The 16,067-nt window shown below is 44.5% G+C and overlaps 1 protein-coding gene across 1 annotated transcript in view; it reads right to left on the bottom strand.

Moving 5' to 3' along the window:
* SH3TC2 (SH3 domain and tetratricopeptide repeats 2) overlaps nucleotides 1-16,067 on the bottom strand; it is a 68,105-nt gene that overhangs the window by 23,952 nt on the left and 28,086 nt on the right. The window contains exons 7-12 of the mRNA XM_008014923.3: nucleotides 15,477-15,550; nucleotides 13,141-13,336; nucleotides 6,401-6,534; nucleotides 3,520-3,561; nucleotides 1,703-3,397; nucleotides 1,415-1,595 (exon numbers count right to left, since the gene is read on the bottom strand). Of these exons, the coding sequence (XP_008013114.3) occupies nucleotides 1,415-1,595; nucleotides 1,703-3,397; nucleotides 3,520-3,561; nucleotides 6,401-6,534; nucleotides 13,141-13,336; nucleotides 15,477-15,550 (2,322 nt within the window). The remainder of the gene's footprint in view (nucleotides 1-1,414; nucleotides 1,596-1,702; nucleotides 3,398-3,519; nucleotides 3,562-6,400; nucleotides 6,535-13,140; nucleotides 13,337-15,476; nucleotides 15,551-16,067) is intronic.

Raw genomic sequence — 16,067 nt, 5'->3', positions numbered from 1 at the left:
GGTGGAGCTGGGGCCTCCTGACTCCTCACATGCTGCATGGATCCAAAGCTCCCTCCCTGGGACTGAAGGCAAAGATAGCAGGAGGTTTGGAGGATACCTGATTCTTGTAAGAGAGGGAAAGAATGAAGGAGAGTGAGAGGGAGACAGACTGGAGGAGAAAGAGAAGGGGGAGTGGAATTCATTATCTGATTATTCCTTTTCTGATTGTCCAGGTGCACACAGTTACCATGTTGCTTAGAAATGCAAAAAAAAAAAAAGAAAAAAAAAATTCATTTAATTATCTTCTCCTCAACCACCTCTCTCTCTGCTTAACAGTAGCGAATTTACAAGCTATTCTGAATGCTGTATTTTAGAAGTCATTTATAATTATGAATGCAATCCTGCAAGGCAAATCTGTTGCAAAGTGAACTTGAAGATCTTGCAAACCATGCAGGATTTAATGGAATCAATTTAAGGCTTGTTACAAAGCAGAACTTCAGTCTGCCCACTGGCAAATGAGGATGAAGCAGCATTAGGCCAGTGAAGAAACAATGAAGAGAAAATCAACAGAAGATGGCAAAATCTGCAAGTGATAATAATGTGAATACCAAAGGGTTAAAGGAGGCATTTGAGTTAAACTGTTAAGTTTTGATTTCTTTTTTTTTTTAAATGAGGATTTTTGAGGTAGTGCTAAAAAATCAATCACAAAACAAAGAATGCCCCATTGTGCTGTTACATAATTTTGTCAGAACAAGTAAGCCAAACAGTCAACACTCCTTTTATTCCATGTTTATTCTAAGACTTAATGCATAGTTGAAATTATAATCTAAATATTCTTAACTAAAAGGTGAAAACACACTTCATTTCATAATCTACAATTTCATTTTAAAGGTAAGTTCCCAATAAAAGTTTTTTTTACCTTGACATTTTACACCCCTGCTTTCAGTGGGGGTGTCCTTTCTTTAAAACCAATTGCCCTCCGTAATGAAGGTTCCTCTGTCCTTGGTATAACTGCCACTTCTCTGAATTATGCACCCTCAGCCATGATCCCATGATAGGGATAGGGTTATAAATACACACAAGTAATAGTGACATAGTTAACATTACTGAGACCTACCTATGTATCAGGCACAATTATGAGTGTTTTATGAGCATTAACTCATTTATTCTTCACAATAACACTGTAAGATAGATGCCATTATTATCCTCCTTTGGCTGATGAAGAAACTGAGACATGGGGAAATTAAACAGTTTGCCCAAGGCCACACCACTAATAAGTGATAGACGCACTGTGGTGGCTGCAGAGCCCTTGCTCTTTTGCACAATGCCCCTCCTATACCATGTACATTTGGACTTGGCTTCCTGCGGAAAAGAACACTGCTTCTCCCTAAGGAAGGAAAGCTACTTCTAGGACAGTTCCTGAGCCCTGACTCACCTGGCAGTGTTGAGGTTCCGATAAAGCTGCCCTAGGGACTCCAGCAGCCTCCCTTCCATCTCCCGGTCCCTGAGTTGCTGAGCCAGGGCCAGCCAGTGCTCGTGGTAGGTGATACATGCCTCAGGATTTGGGGACACAGAGCTGTAGAAATGGCAGAGAGATTTGGTGGCCTGAAGCTGACCTGAACACAAAGCAGGAACATGAATGAGATGACTTGTGATAGGAAACAGACAAAACTTGCTCCAACAGTTTTCTCTATAGCTTCCCAGCAGCATGGGACTTACTTACTCTTTAGGTGTCGATGCCTTAAGCCAAACAGCAATGCCGTTTCATAACAAAGAAGGCCGTGGGTCAGCTGGTGTCCAGACACCAGAACTTGGGCCAACCAGAGAAACACCTGTACTAATTCCATGTCTGTCTCCTTACTGGCCTGAAGTTCACAATAGAGTCGTACAGTCTGCAGGAGATAGTTTCTGGCTGGATGCTGAGCCCAGGACTTAAGGCTCAGGTGGCCAAGATTGGCCATAGCCACTGCCTGGTTACGCACATCTCCCACCTCCTGGGCTCTGTTCAAGGCCCGAAGATAGCTCTTGGCTGCCCTGTTCACCCGGCCTTCACCTTGGAGTGCAAGTCCCAGGAGATTATAGACGACTCCCCTTTGAGTAAGACTCTCTGTCTCCTTCAGGGAGCATAGCAGTGGCTCAAGCACATCCAAAGCCTTCTTGGCCTGGCTGGCTAAGAGATAGGCCCATGCCAGGCAGAGAGAAGACTCAAAGGATTCCTGCTCACCGAGCAGCTGCCCTAGCACCAAGGCCTGGCTCAGGTAGTGGATGGCACCGTCAGGAGACCTGTGCTGGAGGTACACTTTGGAAAGGATGAGACACAGGGCCCTCTGGGTGCTCCGGTCTGCTAGTTCCTCACAGGCAGCCAGGGCCTGTCTAAGCATTGGGCAGGCCAAGGCAGAAACTTCACCCCAGCCTGGGGAGGGAACGCCAAGGAGCTTGGTTGTGTTCTGGAGGACCAGGTGGACCTGCCAAATAGGAAGAGACATCCCTTGGGTACTCTGGATACCATGTTGCTGGACAGAGGCCACTGCAAGGTGTGGAAGATATTTCTTGTCATACAGAAAACTCAGAACACTAGCCACAGCCTCAGAGGCAGGAGGGTGTCCAGAGAGGAGCTGCAGGCGCTCGGCAAAGGGCAGGACTTCCTCATGCCGGCCTAGGCTCAGGAGCAAGCGGATGGCCAGAAAGCAGGCCCTGGCCTCCAGCGGGCTGCTGCCCACCACAATCCCCTGGCGCAGCACGTAGGCCACCACATCAAGTTCATGCTTGGCACTAGACTCACGGTCAGGCAGGCAGGCCAGCAGGGCACCTGCCTTTTCCAACAGGGTGGAGCCTTTATGTCTCAGCCTCTGCTTCAGGTAGATGGCAGCCAAATTGATGTACAGAGCGGCCACCAAGGAGAGGTCCTCAAATGCTCCATTGAGAATGTGGATGGCCTCCTCAAAGTACACCCTGGCCTGAGAGAGTTTGACCTTCCTGATGCTCAGCCGGCCCAGGAGGAAGCAGAGCCGGGCATGGGCCCAGGTCATGTGGCTCTTCTTGGCCCACTTTCTTGATGCCTCCAGGTAGGCCACAAACTCATCCTCCTCAGAGAAGCTATAAAAGAAAGAAGTGAGGAAAGAGAAGGAGAAGTCATAGAGACTCTTAAAGTGGTCGGCATAACCCTCATGATCCAGAAAAGCCAATATGGGGGTGAAGTTCTCAGCCTCCTCCTCCTGATCAGTGCTTAGGTCCATGAGCAGTTCCGGGTCATCAAGGTCATCGGGCTCCGGCAGGTGATAGCTGTCTGAGGTGGCCGAGAGGAGCTCCTCCTCCAGGCTGGAGTCCTCAGAGCTGCTGGACTGTCTGGAGCCCACGGCCTGATGCTCCTCCCAGGCTCTGCCAGGCCTGACCTCCTTGAAGCCTTCGGGCTGGGATGCTGTAAGGACAGGCAAAGTTGAGCAACCTTGGGCACCTCCACCTAAGGTGGCCGCTCTTGGCAAGAGGACAGAAGTGCTGTCCTCAAGGATGAATGTCAGGTTCAGCATGATCGCTACTCACCACTCAGATCATTTGGAGGATTCTGGATGGATTCAAACCCACCTAAGTAGAGATGAAGAACAGATCTGGTATTAGGTCAGAATGGGCCACCAGGCCCATGCCTCCAGGTGTACCCCAGACCAGTGGCCCCTTAGGAGACTTGGCATTTAAGACCTTCAGTCATCATTAAGGAACAGGGCAGAATTATCCTTTCACCATCATCTTAAGAGCTGCAGGGGCCTAATCATCTTGTTTAACCCTGCACTTTACAGTTGGGAACCAAGGTATACGTGAAACTCAGAGTCCGAGAAGAAAAGCTGGAAACACAGGCTGTATGTCAAGAGGTGTGGGTACTGTAAGGGGATGAGGGGTGGGGACAGTGGAGGCTGTGATCTAATCTGAAGATCAGAGAGATGCGGCTCCCAAATCTATCTATCCAAATCTCTCAGCGAGTTCACAATGGAGCCAGGACACAACTCCCAGCACAGAGCATGTGGGAGCACATGGTGCTTTCTCCCACTTCCAAATGTATCACATCCTTGCTTCTTCCCTCCTCCATTCATTCATCATTCATCCACTTGTCAGACATTGGTTCCATGTATCCATTCAGCTGGACACTGTGCTTGTAAAAGTGGCAGGGGCGAGGGGCCAGAGTGAAGGGCGAATAAAAAGGAGCAAGGATGCATCTGAGGATAAAGTAGAGGATGGGAGAATCTGGAGTGCGGTTTTAGACATTTTAGACATTTAGTACCTGCAGGAGCTCTAGGCAGATCATGATGTAGGTCTAGAGCCAAGGAGAAAAACTGAGACTTTGCAAACACAGGTTTGTGACCCACAGCAGGTCACAAATTGCTGGCCAGAGTCCCAGGACTAAATGTGATCACACAGGTGAGGCATTTGGGGGAAAAGAAAAGCAGTAAGGGGAGTGAGGGAGGGGGAGTTTGTTACTAAGCCTGAGCAACTCACTGGCAGCCAGTAGCCAGTGAGGGAGACTGAAAAGGCACAGTCAGAGAGAAAAGGGGGTTACAGAGGCCAAGGTGACTTAAAACATAGCCACCCAATGCCACCAAGTACAACCGGACTAGGTAAGAACCAAGAAGACACCTTGGGTTTGGCAATGAAGAAGTGACCGCTGTTAGCTAAAGCAGCCTCAGTGGAACTGTGGAGTGAAGGCTAGCTTCACACTTCACAGGATGGCAGCTGCTAGAGGGAAGATTCTACCTCTTCTTAGCAGAGAAGTAACAACTGTCTGTGCCACCACCCTGAGTTCTCCAGTGAACTTTGAGGACCAGCAAGCCCCTCACCAAGTCAAACCTTTTCCTGCTGTTCTCCAGAGAGGGCTTCTCCAGAGACTGTCATTGCAGAAACTCCAGATCTGCAACCCCCAAAGGGTAGAAAGCCCCTTAGCTCAAGATGGAGAGCTGTAGAGCTTGGCTAAGGAGAGCTGTTCAAGCCCCCTGGCCTCTCTGATGTGCAGGGGCACATGACCCTCATGGGTCACCTCTTCTCTCCTGGCCAGGACACCAGGAGCACGAGTGATGCACAAGTTACAAAGTGGTGTGCCCTCTCTAGGAGGAAGAATTACAGAGGGCCATCCTTCCCTAGGGTATAAGCCTTGGGGAAGCTGCAATTTACCAACAAGATATTCTCCTGCTGCTTGCCTTGGTGCTGGGGCAGCCTGCACAACCCTAAGGTGCAGACTGCACACCGCAGAGCTGCATTCCTGATCTTTGAGTGAGAGGCAAGCGCTATCTGGGGCCTCCTCTTGCATCCTCCCCACCACTGGACCAACAGCTGGCAGAAATCATGATCCAAGTCTGCCCCCCAGGCCTTCTCCCCAAGGAACACTGCTAGTACACCTCAATTTTCAGACATCAGGCTCCCACCTACTAGGCAGTGCTTACAACTCTAGCTTCCTGCTCAACCTCATAAGGCAGTGTGATCTGCTTGTGGCTTGTGGCAAGAAAGCTCTGCTAGGGCAGGGTGCTGATGCCTGAGGCAAGTGCTTTCACAAATGCTCTTTATGCATGGACAAAGCTCTCAACTCCCTGCTCTACTCCTGGGAGATGGCCCGAGGGCCTTTTCAGCAGAATCTCTGGCAGTATCCATAAAATATGGATCATCTAATCTGGCTACACAGGAGCGGACACAACGTCACTCTCGATAAAGAGATTGGAGAAACAAAAATTCTTCCTCAATTCACCATCAATAAGAAAATGTACTCCCTGACACAGAGCAGCAGGCCTTTCTCAAAGTAAGGGAAATGCATATCATTCATTCAGTCAGTCTGTCCTTCAGACACTGCTGAAAACTAGTCAGTTTGTCAGAGGAATCTTTCACAATTGTTGAGATCTGATTCTGTGACATAGAAAACATCCAAGACTAACACATCCAACAATTCAATGTCATTTTGTGTAGGGGGAAGTGTGGTAAAGTGGATTGCTCTGACTAGCAGTTCTCATCCTAGCTCAGGCACTAATTCCTTGGGGCCTGTTTCCCGATCTGTAACGTGAGACAAGCAATCATCCCTTAAGGCCTTTTCACAGCGGTAACATTTGCAGCCCCACCCGTGTCACTGGGGGCCTACTTCAGTCCTAGAAGGTACCTCAGCCAGGACTCAGGAAGTTCTCCTTTCCCAAGATTAGGAGGGAAGACCCAATACAGCCGACCACCCATGATATAGGTGAGTTGGTTTCATCATGTCTCATAGTTCCCCTGCAACCCCAGAATTACCTGAAATCTGAAGTGAAATGCTGCTAATCAAATACGATTCAGGTCATCAACAGAAGAGTGGTCATGGCCACCCAAATTCATGAATAGGATTAGAATACTCCTGATTAGGGACACTATCTTATTCTTGAGGACCGCAGGCTTTTGAAGGTGTCTGAGGACCAACACTCACTGAGCCGGTATACAGATGTGATGTCAGTGCGAGCAAGAGTGTGGAGGAAGCTGCAACACTCAGTCTGCTTATCACTTCCCAGGGCCAACAGGGAGCATCTCTCCTCATCACTGAAAAAGGCAAAGTTCCTGCTCCTGCATCGGGGCAAAAAACGTAGAGACAGATTAGTACAAGGCTTCAGACTCCATCTCCTCTTCTCTAGGATGTAGTGGAGGATGCAGAAAAGCCGTCAAGCCATCTGCCCATAGATGAAACTGGATTCCTCATCTCACCGTTGCATACTGTATTTATACCCCCAAAAAAGAAGAGCTATTGCACATCATGCCAGGAGAACTGAGGGGTATGGTTGTCCGGTAGGTCAAAGTGGGGATGAAAACACCCCTCCTCTTAAAACCCCATCTCCCAAGAAAAACAAAGCCCCATCTCTCAACCTCTACCCATTCTTTGAGACCCCATGGTACCCATCTTTAATGGAAGAAAAAGGAACTGATTGCCCTAAATGGAAGTGTTGAAAAGGGACCATTTAAAAAGTATATTTGTCCTTAGGTTATTTCAATAAAAAGTGAGGGACAAGTGACACCATCTAGAGGAACAATGAAGAAAATCTGACCATAGTCAGAGGAATCTTTCACCATTGTTAAGGTCTGATTCCATGGCATAGAACAACAGTCTAGTCAACATTAAGAGGATTGGAATCGCTAAGGGAGAGAAGTGGGTAAAAGGAAGATCAGGGGAGCTGAAAGAAATGATTATAAACAATAGAGATCTTGATACTCATGCTGTTGTATAAACTAACTGTTAAGCCTAATTTGCTTACTGGAGATTTGTTACAGAATTGAGTAATTTAAAAACTAGAAGTGCCTTAGAAGCTATTGGATTGCATCTATCTGAACAATTTCTTAGGTCACTTTTAGTACTAAAAAGAGAATGTTTTAATGTCAGAACCCATTTTTAAAACAAAATTAACTTGGAAACCCAGGAGTTGATAGTAGCTAATACTTTGGAAGGAAGTGATATGAAAAACCAGATATTGTTATTTTATTTAATCCACACATTTGCCATACAAGGCAGGTACTACTCTTATCCTTTTTACAGATGAATAAACTGAGGCACAGCAAAATGAAGTTGGTGGTTAGGGAGTGGTAGAGCAGGACATAAGAACTTCTCTAGTTAAAGCAGTGTTCAAGGAGGGGATGGGATGGGGGTACTGTAATCAGCCATTACCATTTGTCCCCATAACTCAGGTAAATGTAGTTTGAAAGCCCATGATGAGAAAACTAATAATAGCACCACACTTACTGGGCCCCCATCTCCCTGGGCTGGTCACTAGATTCCCCCCAATACCACGGAAGCTTCTAATCTCAAAACAGCATGTAATTGAAATCTACAACTAAGTTCAATTGGGGTAAGTTGATCCCGAAGTTTTATAGATCTCTTAAATTTTACAATGTATTCCTAAATTTACTATTTCATTTACTGTTGATAACAACTTATGGTGCAGGTTTTTTAAATCCATGTTTGTAGATTAAGAAAAGGATTCAGAACGGTTCAGTGACACGCTAAGAATCGCATGGCTAGAAAGTGGTAAAGCTGAAACTAAAACTGAGGTCTTCTACCTCTGTGTGCATTGCCTCACAGCATCTGCTAAAGTCCTGAGTTCCAGGACAACTTAGAGAATTTAGAATTTAGAGAAAGGCCAAGAAGCTTAACAAATTGCATTAGAGATTTCCAAACATGAAAACTGGGTTAGAAGAACATGGCAAAGCTTCTGGCAATATGGCAGGTTGAAGGGCTCTAAAAGGGCCACTCTCCCCCATATCTACAGAAAAATCCTGCATAAAATGTAACAAAGATGACTATTTTAGTACATTCTTTAAAGAAAGAAAGGGAAATCACTGGAAGCCAGTAACAAAAGCAAAAACCAAACCCAGATTGGCAGGTAAGAGCAGAATGCCCAGAGCCCCTGGTGGTTTCAGCTGGGACTTTGGCCTTCAAAACTGGGGTTGACCTTCTAATGCCCACCCCAAGGACAGGAGATGTGACTCAGACCTGCCTGAAGCAGGGAGCCAAATTAAACTCCCTGCAGTCTGAAAGGGTTCAACTGCTGTAAAGAGTAGATTGGAAAATTTCTTCCTACCTGCCGAGAACACAGTTTTCATCTATTTGAGTTCCTGGAAAACATCAAACACCTAGGCTTCTGCCACTGGGACGTGTGGGATCTGAATTTCCACTACCTGGTGTTGCTACCACGTTCCAGGAATTAACAGTAAAAAATCAGTCCTGGATCATTACCCCCTAAGGTTCCAGGAGAAGCAAATGCAAAATCTAGTCAGCAAGGTTTTCTTCAGTCCAGGATCCAGATAAAGCCCATCTTTTAAAATGTTGAAAATTAGTTCATGTAACAAAAAATACAAACCATGCAATAAAATGAACGATTCAAAAAGAGAGCCAGCAGTGCACAAATAACTATATTAACACTAAAAAAAAAAAACTAGAAATGACAATAATCTGAAGAAGAATTTAAAAATGTGATTAAAAAGGTGAAATAATAAGAAAAAATAGAAGCTACAATGAAAAGATGGAACTCTGTGAGAAGAAACAGCTATATATGAAAAATAGCAAAATACAAATCCTGGAAAATGGAAAATAAAGGCACAGAAATAAAGAACTACGTGGGTGGGTTAAACAGCAAGTTTAGTAATAGCGGAGGTGAGAATTAGTGAAACTGAAGATGATGTCAAGAAAACCAATCAGAATTTAGCCTGGTGTGACAAAAAGATTAAAAAAGATTAAAAAACTGATTAAGCAAGAATGAGGATAGAATAAGTCCAACGTACCTCTAATAGGAATTCCAGAAGAGAGACTAAAAAGAATGAGAGAGAGGCAATATTCAAAGGAAGAAGGACTGAAAATTTTCCAGAATTGAAGAAAGACATGAATCTTCATATTGAAGAAACCCACCAAGTCCTGAGCAAAATAAATAAAAATAATATCATTTTTAACATGATGTCCATTTCTTTATGCTTACAGGTCTTTTGAAGTTGTCTATTTCTCCTACGCCTCCTTTCTTGGTTTAATTACTATTGACAGTTCAATTTCATGGAATGAATGAATTAAATATAAAAGATAACATCATAAATTAATGAAATAAAAACAAAGAAAGTAGAAGAAAATAATCAAGGCAAATGTTGTCATTAATGAAGTATCAGTATAAAAACAAAAACCAATAAAGATGGTCAACGAAAGAAAAAATGATTCTCTGAAAAGACTAACAAAATGGACAAGGCCCTGGCAACATGGATTTGCAATTTTATATTTAAAGTTATTTTTTCCTGCAAACTTTGAAGATGTTATGCTATACCTAGCTAAATTATCATTCAAGAATATATTTTAAGTATTATAGATATTTAATACAGGCCAAGACTCAGGACTAAGAGTATTTATAACCCACAGATCTTCACTGAAATAGCTACTAAAATAGATACACTATGAAGAAGAAGTGGACAACCTACTGTCAATATGTAATAAAATATATTACACGTAGACACAGCATGCAAAGAAATGGCTATGAGACCAATGGCAAAATTATTAGTAGCAAAAATAGATGCCACAAGAAACTGAATTATAAAGACACAGGCAATATGAAGAATAAAAGAGGGGATGTAACAAAAGAATGTTTTCTAACTGTAATACTCTCAAATACTAGCTTTTTTCCAACGTTCTTTTTGGTTTTGAGTACATTAATTTATCAATCTTACTTAGTTTTTTAATTTAGGCACATAAGTATACACACATCCTTTAGGGAGTAATATACAAGCACAAAAAGAGAACCTACACGGAGAAGATGGAGACTTCAGCAAAGGCTGAATTTCTTCTCAGACCCTGACGCCCAACGAACATAGAGAAAGAGTGACACCCAGTGGCCAGTTAGAAGGCAGCGTGCAGAGACTTCAGCTGCTTAGTTGCGTGAAGTTGGGTCAGTCCTCTGAGCTCAACACCCATGTTTCGGTTGCTGTGATTCAAGGAGCTCTGATATCTGGAGAGTGCTTTTGGGGATATGCAAGGAGCCAGTTCCCCTCTTCTCCTTGTGCCACCCTGCCCTGTTTTCTGGCTCATTTTCCCCTTCTGTACCAAATGTGCAACCTCTGGTGCATTGGGTCCCACAACTGACCAGGCACAGGAGAATGTCGTAGTCCACCTCACATAGCACGGGGGACACTGTTCTTCAGTGTGAGAGGACCCTTACAGCTAAGCCAGTGAAAATGTGATGACTGAATTAATTCGGTAGTGCTGACTTACTGTCATTTGAGGTAAATTAGCGTGAGGTGCAGAAGTCCAAATATAAGTTATGAAAATGACACCTGTCCCCAATATCGTATTAAAACTGCCTCTCCAGATCACCACCCACAACAATGGCAATGACACAAACAACAATAAGAACAAGTGCCTGTGGATCATACACACACACACACACACACACACTGTGCCAGGCACCATTCTAAGGGCTTTGTGTGTATTATTAGCTCATTTAAAGTCACAGCAATCTTGTTAGGCAAGTGCTAACCTTCTACACATTTTACAGATGAGAAAACTGAGGCATGGAGAGAGAAATGTACGTGTCCAAAGACACAGAGCTGGTAAGTCAGTGGAGGCACAAGGTGAGCTCACATGGTCATGAAAGCCTTTTGGGCAGCCTGACTCCAGAACTCTGTAAGTCATTTAGCTACTCTGCTTCCGGAAGACCTCCCAATGGCCAGTCCCAAAGGCCTTTCCTCACTTGGCCCTGCTGTGCCTCTCTGATGACAGCACAGGTGTCAGCCCCGCCTCCCCCACAGCTTGTTTCTTCCTCTCTGTGGCTCCACTGTCTCCTCTCTGCGTTCTCTCTTCCTCTGCTCTGTAAATGGAGGCATCCTCCAGGGTTCTTCCCCCATTCCTATTTTCCATTCTCTTTATTCTTTCTCCCTTTCACTGGGACTTCTCACCAGAATGTATTGGATTCAATGTCAGGATTTAAAATCACCAGGACATTTAACCAGAGTTCACTGGATATAATGTCAGGATTCTAAGGTTCCAGAGGGAAGGCCTTGGGTTCAGCCCCTTCACCTATGGGGTCCTCAGTTCCCCCTGCGGTAACATGAAGGGGTGGCTCAGAGCAATGTTCTCACCTTGGCTGCCCACCAGCCACACCTGGGGCGCTTTTATCAATACCATTGCCCAGTCCCCATCCAGACCAGTTACATGACAGCCTCTGGAGGGAGAACACAGTTATCCATATGTGTACAGCTCCTGGAATCTTTGACTTCCTGTCCACTGGTCCTCAGCAGTGGCCTCTCCTCTCCATTCTCCCCATTTTCTAAGTGCCACCCTGGGCTTCTCGTGTCTCCTGCCTCCAGATTCCCCCTGATGATGCACGCCTACCCCAAAGCCAGCTTTTATTTCCTAGAGAAAAGGTCCAGTCACACAATATGTCACTCTTGCTCAGAGACATGCAGTGGCTCCCCATTCTCCGCCAGGTTAAGGACAGGGCCCTGGCACAGGCATTCCCAGGTTTCCAGAGCATGGACCCACCTTTGCTGCGCCAGTGCCCTTCTGGTAACTTCCTCCCAACTACATGAGTCGTTCTTCAAGCATTGACTCACTTTTCTGCCTATGACCTCTTTTCCCATCAACATCTGTTGAAATATTTTACATTGTGCAAATCTTAATTCACGTGTCACCTTCTTCATGAAGTTCTCTTGATATCCTTTTCTTCCTTACAAGTCCCCATAGTTCTCCATCCCTCTCCAGGAGCTCAGTGAGTGGTCTTCCTTGTTTATGGTTATTTGGACTCCCACATTTCTACATGGAGAAAATAACCTTCTGTCTCCTCTTCTCCCCATGAAGAGCAGGGCTTACAGGGAGCTTCTGCCCCTTGGTCTGCTCTCTTCATTGGCTATTTCCCACAAGAGAAAGAATTTCAGTCTCTGTTCAGATCCTTAGACATTTCTTGGACCACATTTTCTCAGTGCGGGGAGTTATGTTGTGTCAATGTTAGGAGCCAACTCTCCCTTTCCCCGTGTACTTCCTGCTCCCAGGCTTTCGACTGTTTCCTATCCCCACGTAGGAAGCCCACTCCAAAAAGATGGGGCGATATCCCATATCTCTGTCCTTCCATGACAGGGTGGGTGGAGCAGGCTGGCCACCTTCTCCCGATTGGCCAGGCAAATGGGTCTGCTCCTCAGAACCAGCCTTTCTGGGTTCAAGGCAGAAAAGAGTAAGAGAAGCACTCTGCCCTCCTAGCCAATGCTGAAGTCACACATTGGCATTCAGCTTGACAGCTGAATGAGTGAAGATCTATATGAGACCTACCTCCCAGCCCTACGTGGGATCAGCACACTGCCCGTCTATTACTCCCCGTGTGTGCCCTTCCTCTGAAGGGGTCCTGTGGTTGGACAGGGTGGGTAGCAGGATCCAAGTACCAAAACCACACCCTCAGTGCTTAACAGCAAGCCCTTTGTCTTGGAGTTTTGCTTCCCTCCTTGCACAGAGGAAGTCCTCAGTGACCACCTGTTAAAATAAATTGAACTGATGCATTCTCTCCTTTCTATCAGTCTCTATATCAACCTTGGTGTCAGAATGTGCTTTTCTGGCTCCATGTTACCAGGGCACCCTCGAAGCTCAACTGCAAATCTGCTCAAAGAGAGGAGGGAACCCTGGGAAAGGCAGCCCAGCTCCAGGATATGCTCACTGTCAATACTCACATTGGGGAATAAGAATCAGGATCTACGTTCCTGGTGGGGACAAAGCCCACTTGTCCTGAACTCATCGACTTTCCAATGAACCACTGAAGCCCAGGTATGACAAAGCCAATGATTTCAATGCTTTCTCCCTGGTAGAAACTCAGTTCATCCTTTTCTTCTGGCTCATAACTCTTCATGGCCTTACAGCGTCCTCTGCCTGTGGAAAATAGCACACAGATCAGCTACAGAAGACGTGAACCAATGAGCCTCCCATCACCTTCCAATGCAATAGAAAATGAGGGATTCCCAGACTTTAAAATGTCAAGGACCAGTAACATTTCACTCCTCTCCCCACCCCAAAATTGGCAGGAATGACTCAGCACAATTGGCTTTTCGTTTTGCCAATCTGGGACATATTTTTAAAAGAACTATAATCCACTTTCACCGAAGAAAAGATGTCTTAACAAACATAAAAAAAGATATTCTCAGATAGTGGATATGCCTTAAAAACAAATAAACGTAGCTTATGGGAAACTGGAAAGCTCGCTGTATTGTCCTGGTTTGTCTGATTTTGCAACTGTCATGTAAACGCTTTGTCATGGTTGGCACAAATCCACAGACCAGTGTGTGAGAACCACTCGACCAGAGAAGCTTTCCATGTCCTTCCAGCTCCCTTGGCCTCTATGACTCTCAGTCTCCCCAGCTGTAAAACGGGGATAAGAAGAATACCTGCTGCTTACAAATATTAAAAAGAATCAAAGAGATACATACAGTGCACAATGCCTGGTACCTGGTCAACCCTCAATGAACATTAGCCTCATTACCACTGGTGGATTACAAAGCTGCTAATGACTTAGAAGGATCTAAAAGACTCCCTTTCTGACTATGGTAATTACTCAAACTGATAAATTGCCTAACTAAGATCTAGCAATGACCTTTTGATAAATGTTTTTCTGTCCAGTTTACAAAGTACAATCTGCATTCACTTTCTCAGGTCTTCCCAAGAGCCTTAAAGGGCAAGGAAACGATCAGAATCCCCTTTTCCCAGATTACAGAGGGAGAGAGAGGGTAGGTGATTTGTCTAAGGATCGTATGCGTGGCAAAACTGGGTCTAGAACTTAAGCCTTCCGACTGCTAGTTAGCCTCTCTATTAATCGTGCCCTGGTGGAGATAATGGCTTTTTTGTGTCTTAGTTTCGATATTTGCTTTAGCTTCTCTGCTAAAGCTACTAGCCTATTTTTTCTGACATTTTTGGTCAAGTTTCTAGTTTGTGTTTTCAAGATCAGAAATTCCCACTGTTCTATGGGTTGATGGGATCTACCACATGTTAAATATCTACATTGTATAAGAAACTGTACAGAGTGATTTATGGATGTCATTTTGTTTGGTTCTCATAACAACATTGAAGTCGGTTTTATTGTATCATTTTACTAATGAGGAAGTTGCAACATAGGGCAGGTGAATGGGCCAAGACCACCTTGGTTTTAAGTTGGGGAGCCAGAATTTGAACCCAGAACTGACTTCAAAGCCTTGCATTCTAACTACAAGTCTGAACTGCTTTAGGAAGCCAAAAATCTGGTGTGTCATCAATAACTGATTAGATCTGATGTCTTGGTTCCATAATCCTTCTATTTCCTTTTTTGTTATTTGGGTTTAGCACTTATAAAATTGCATTTTGTGGTAGGAGTGTGTGGGAGGGGGTGAAGGGGAGTTCTATGGATGAAGATGAACAGAAAGTATTTCTAGATGTCTAAAAAGTATTGGACTTCATTATCCAGTAGATACGTATCTACACTACTTACAGATATGTGTGTGTATACACACATACAGAGATTATTTAAATTATGTGTGTGTGTGTATAATTCATTTATTCAACAAATTTTTACTGAGTACCCTTATGTGCCAGGCATTTCTACTCTTCCTAAATTCAAAGTTAATTTTACAAAACTCCAAGGGAAATTAGAGAATGTTTTGACCAGAGATTGAAACAGGCAGCCCACAGGCTGCATTTGGCTCATAAAACATTTAATTTGGCCCACAACAGGCTCTTTTTTCACTCATGTATCTTAAAATCCCTAATTGTTCCTGCCATTCCCTAACACCTTCCATCCAGGCCCCCTAGCATCTGTGTGTCCTGCCCACACCTGCAGGCATTTGTAGCTGCCCCCTGGATTGAGACCTCTCATTTCACAGGCAGGGAAAACCATGTGCACAGACAGAAACTGGCTTCCCTAAATCCAGTTCCTAGCAGAGACAAGACAGAAATTCACATCGACTGACTCCAAACCTGCAGATAAAATTGAGAGACAGGACAACATTATCTCCCTAACAATACTATGTTTTTGACTTAGCCATACCAATCTGATAGGAGCCTGTCCAATCCCTCTTCCTGGAAAGGCCACAGCTTCCTGGATAATTCTTTAGGAACCACCTGCCAATGAAAATATGGGGTTTGCAAATACGGATTTCAAAAAATTGCAACAAGGAACAGAACAGTCCATCAGAATAATGATAATGATGAGTATTATTTTTTCTCTTATTTAAATGATAGCAAACGTTTATTGAGAACTTACTTTTTACCAGGACATGTGAAAAGGTGAGAAGTTAGCAGACCTGGGATATTTTGTGACTCCGAAAGTGGTTTGTCAGTTAAATAACTGACAAACAATCCCTTCACATTTGAACTGTCGGATTTCTGCCAGAGCCACACACAGGTCCATGGTGTGAGGTAATGTTTACTGTCAATCTGTATATTTAAGTTTATCATATCCTCCAGCAGGAATTCTTAAACTTTAGTGTGAAAAACATTTCCTGGGAAGTTTATTTAAAATGCAGATTCCTAAACTCAACCCCAAGAGAGTCTAAGGAGGCCCAGACAAGTGGTCCCCAGTCCATACATAGAGAAACACTACTACATTGTCAGTTATGTGGTATATTTGCTCCTAAGT

Source organism: Chlorocebus sabaeus, chromosome 23 (assembly GCF_047675955.1).
Source record: "Chlorocebus sabaeus isolate Y175 chromosome 23, mChlSab1.0.hap1, whole genome shotgun sequence".
NCBI classification, from domain to species: domain Eukaryota; kingdom Metazoa; phylum Chordata; class Mammalia; order Primates; family Cercopithecidae; genus Chlorocebus; species Chlorocebus sabaeus.
The sequence above is the reverse complement of the archived record's forward strand: the minus strand, read 5'-3'. Positions and strand labels throughout refer to the sequence as shown.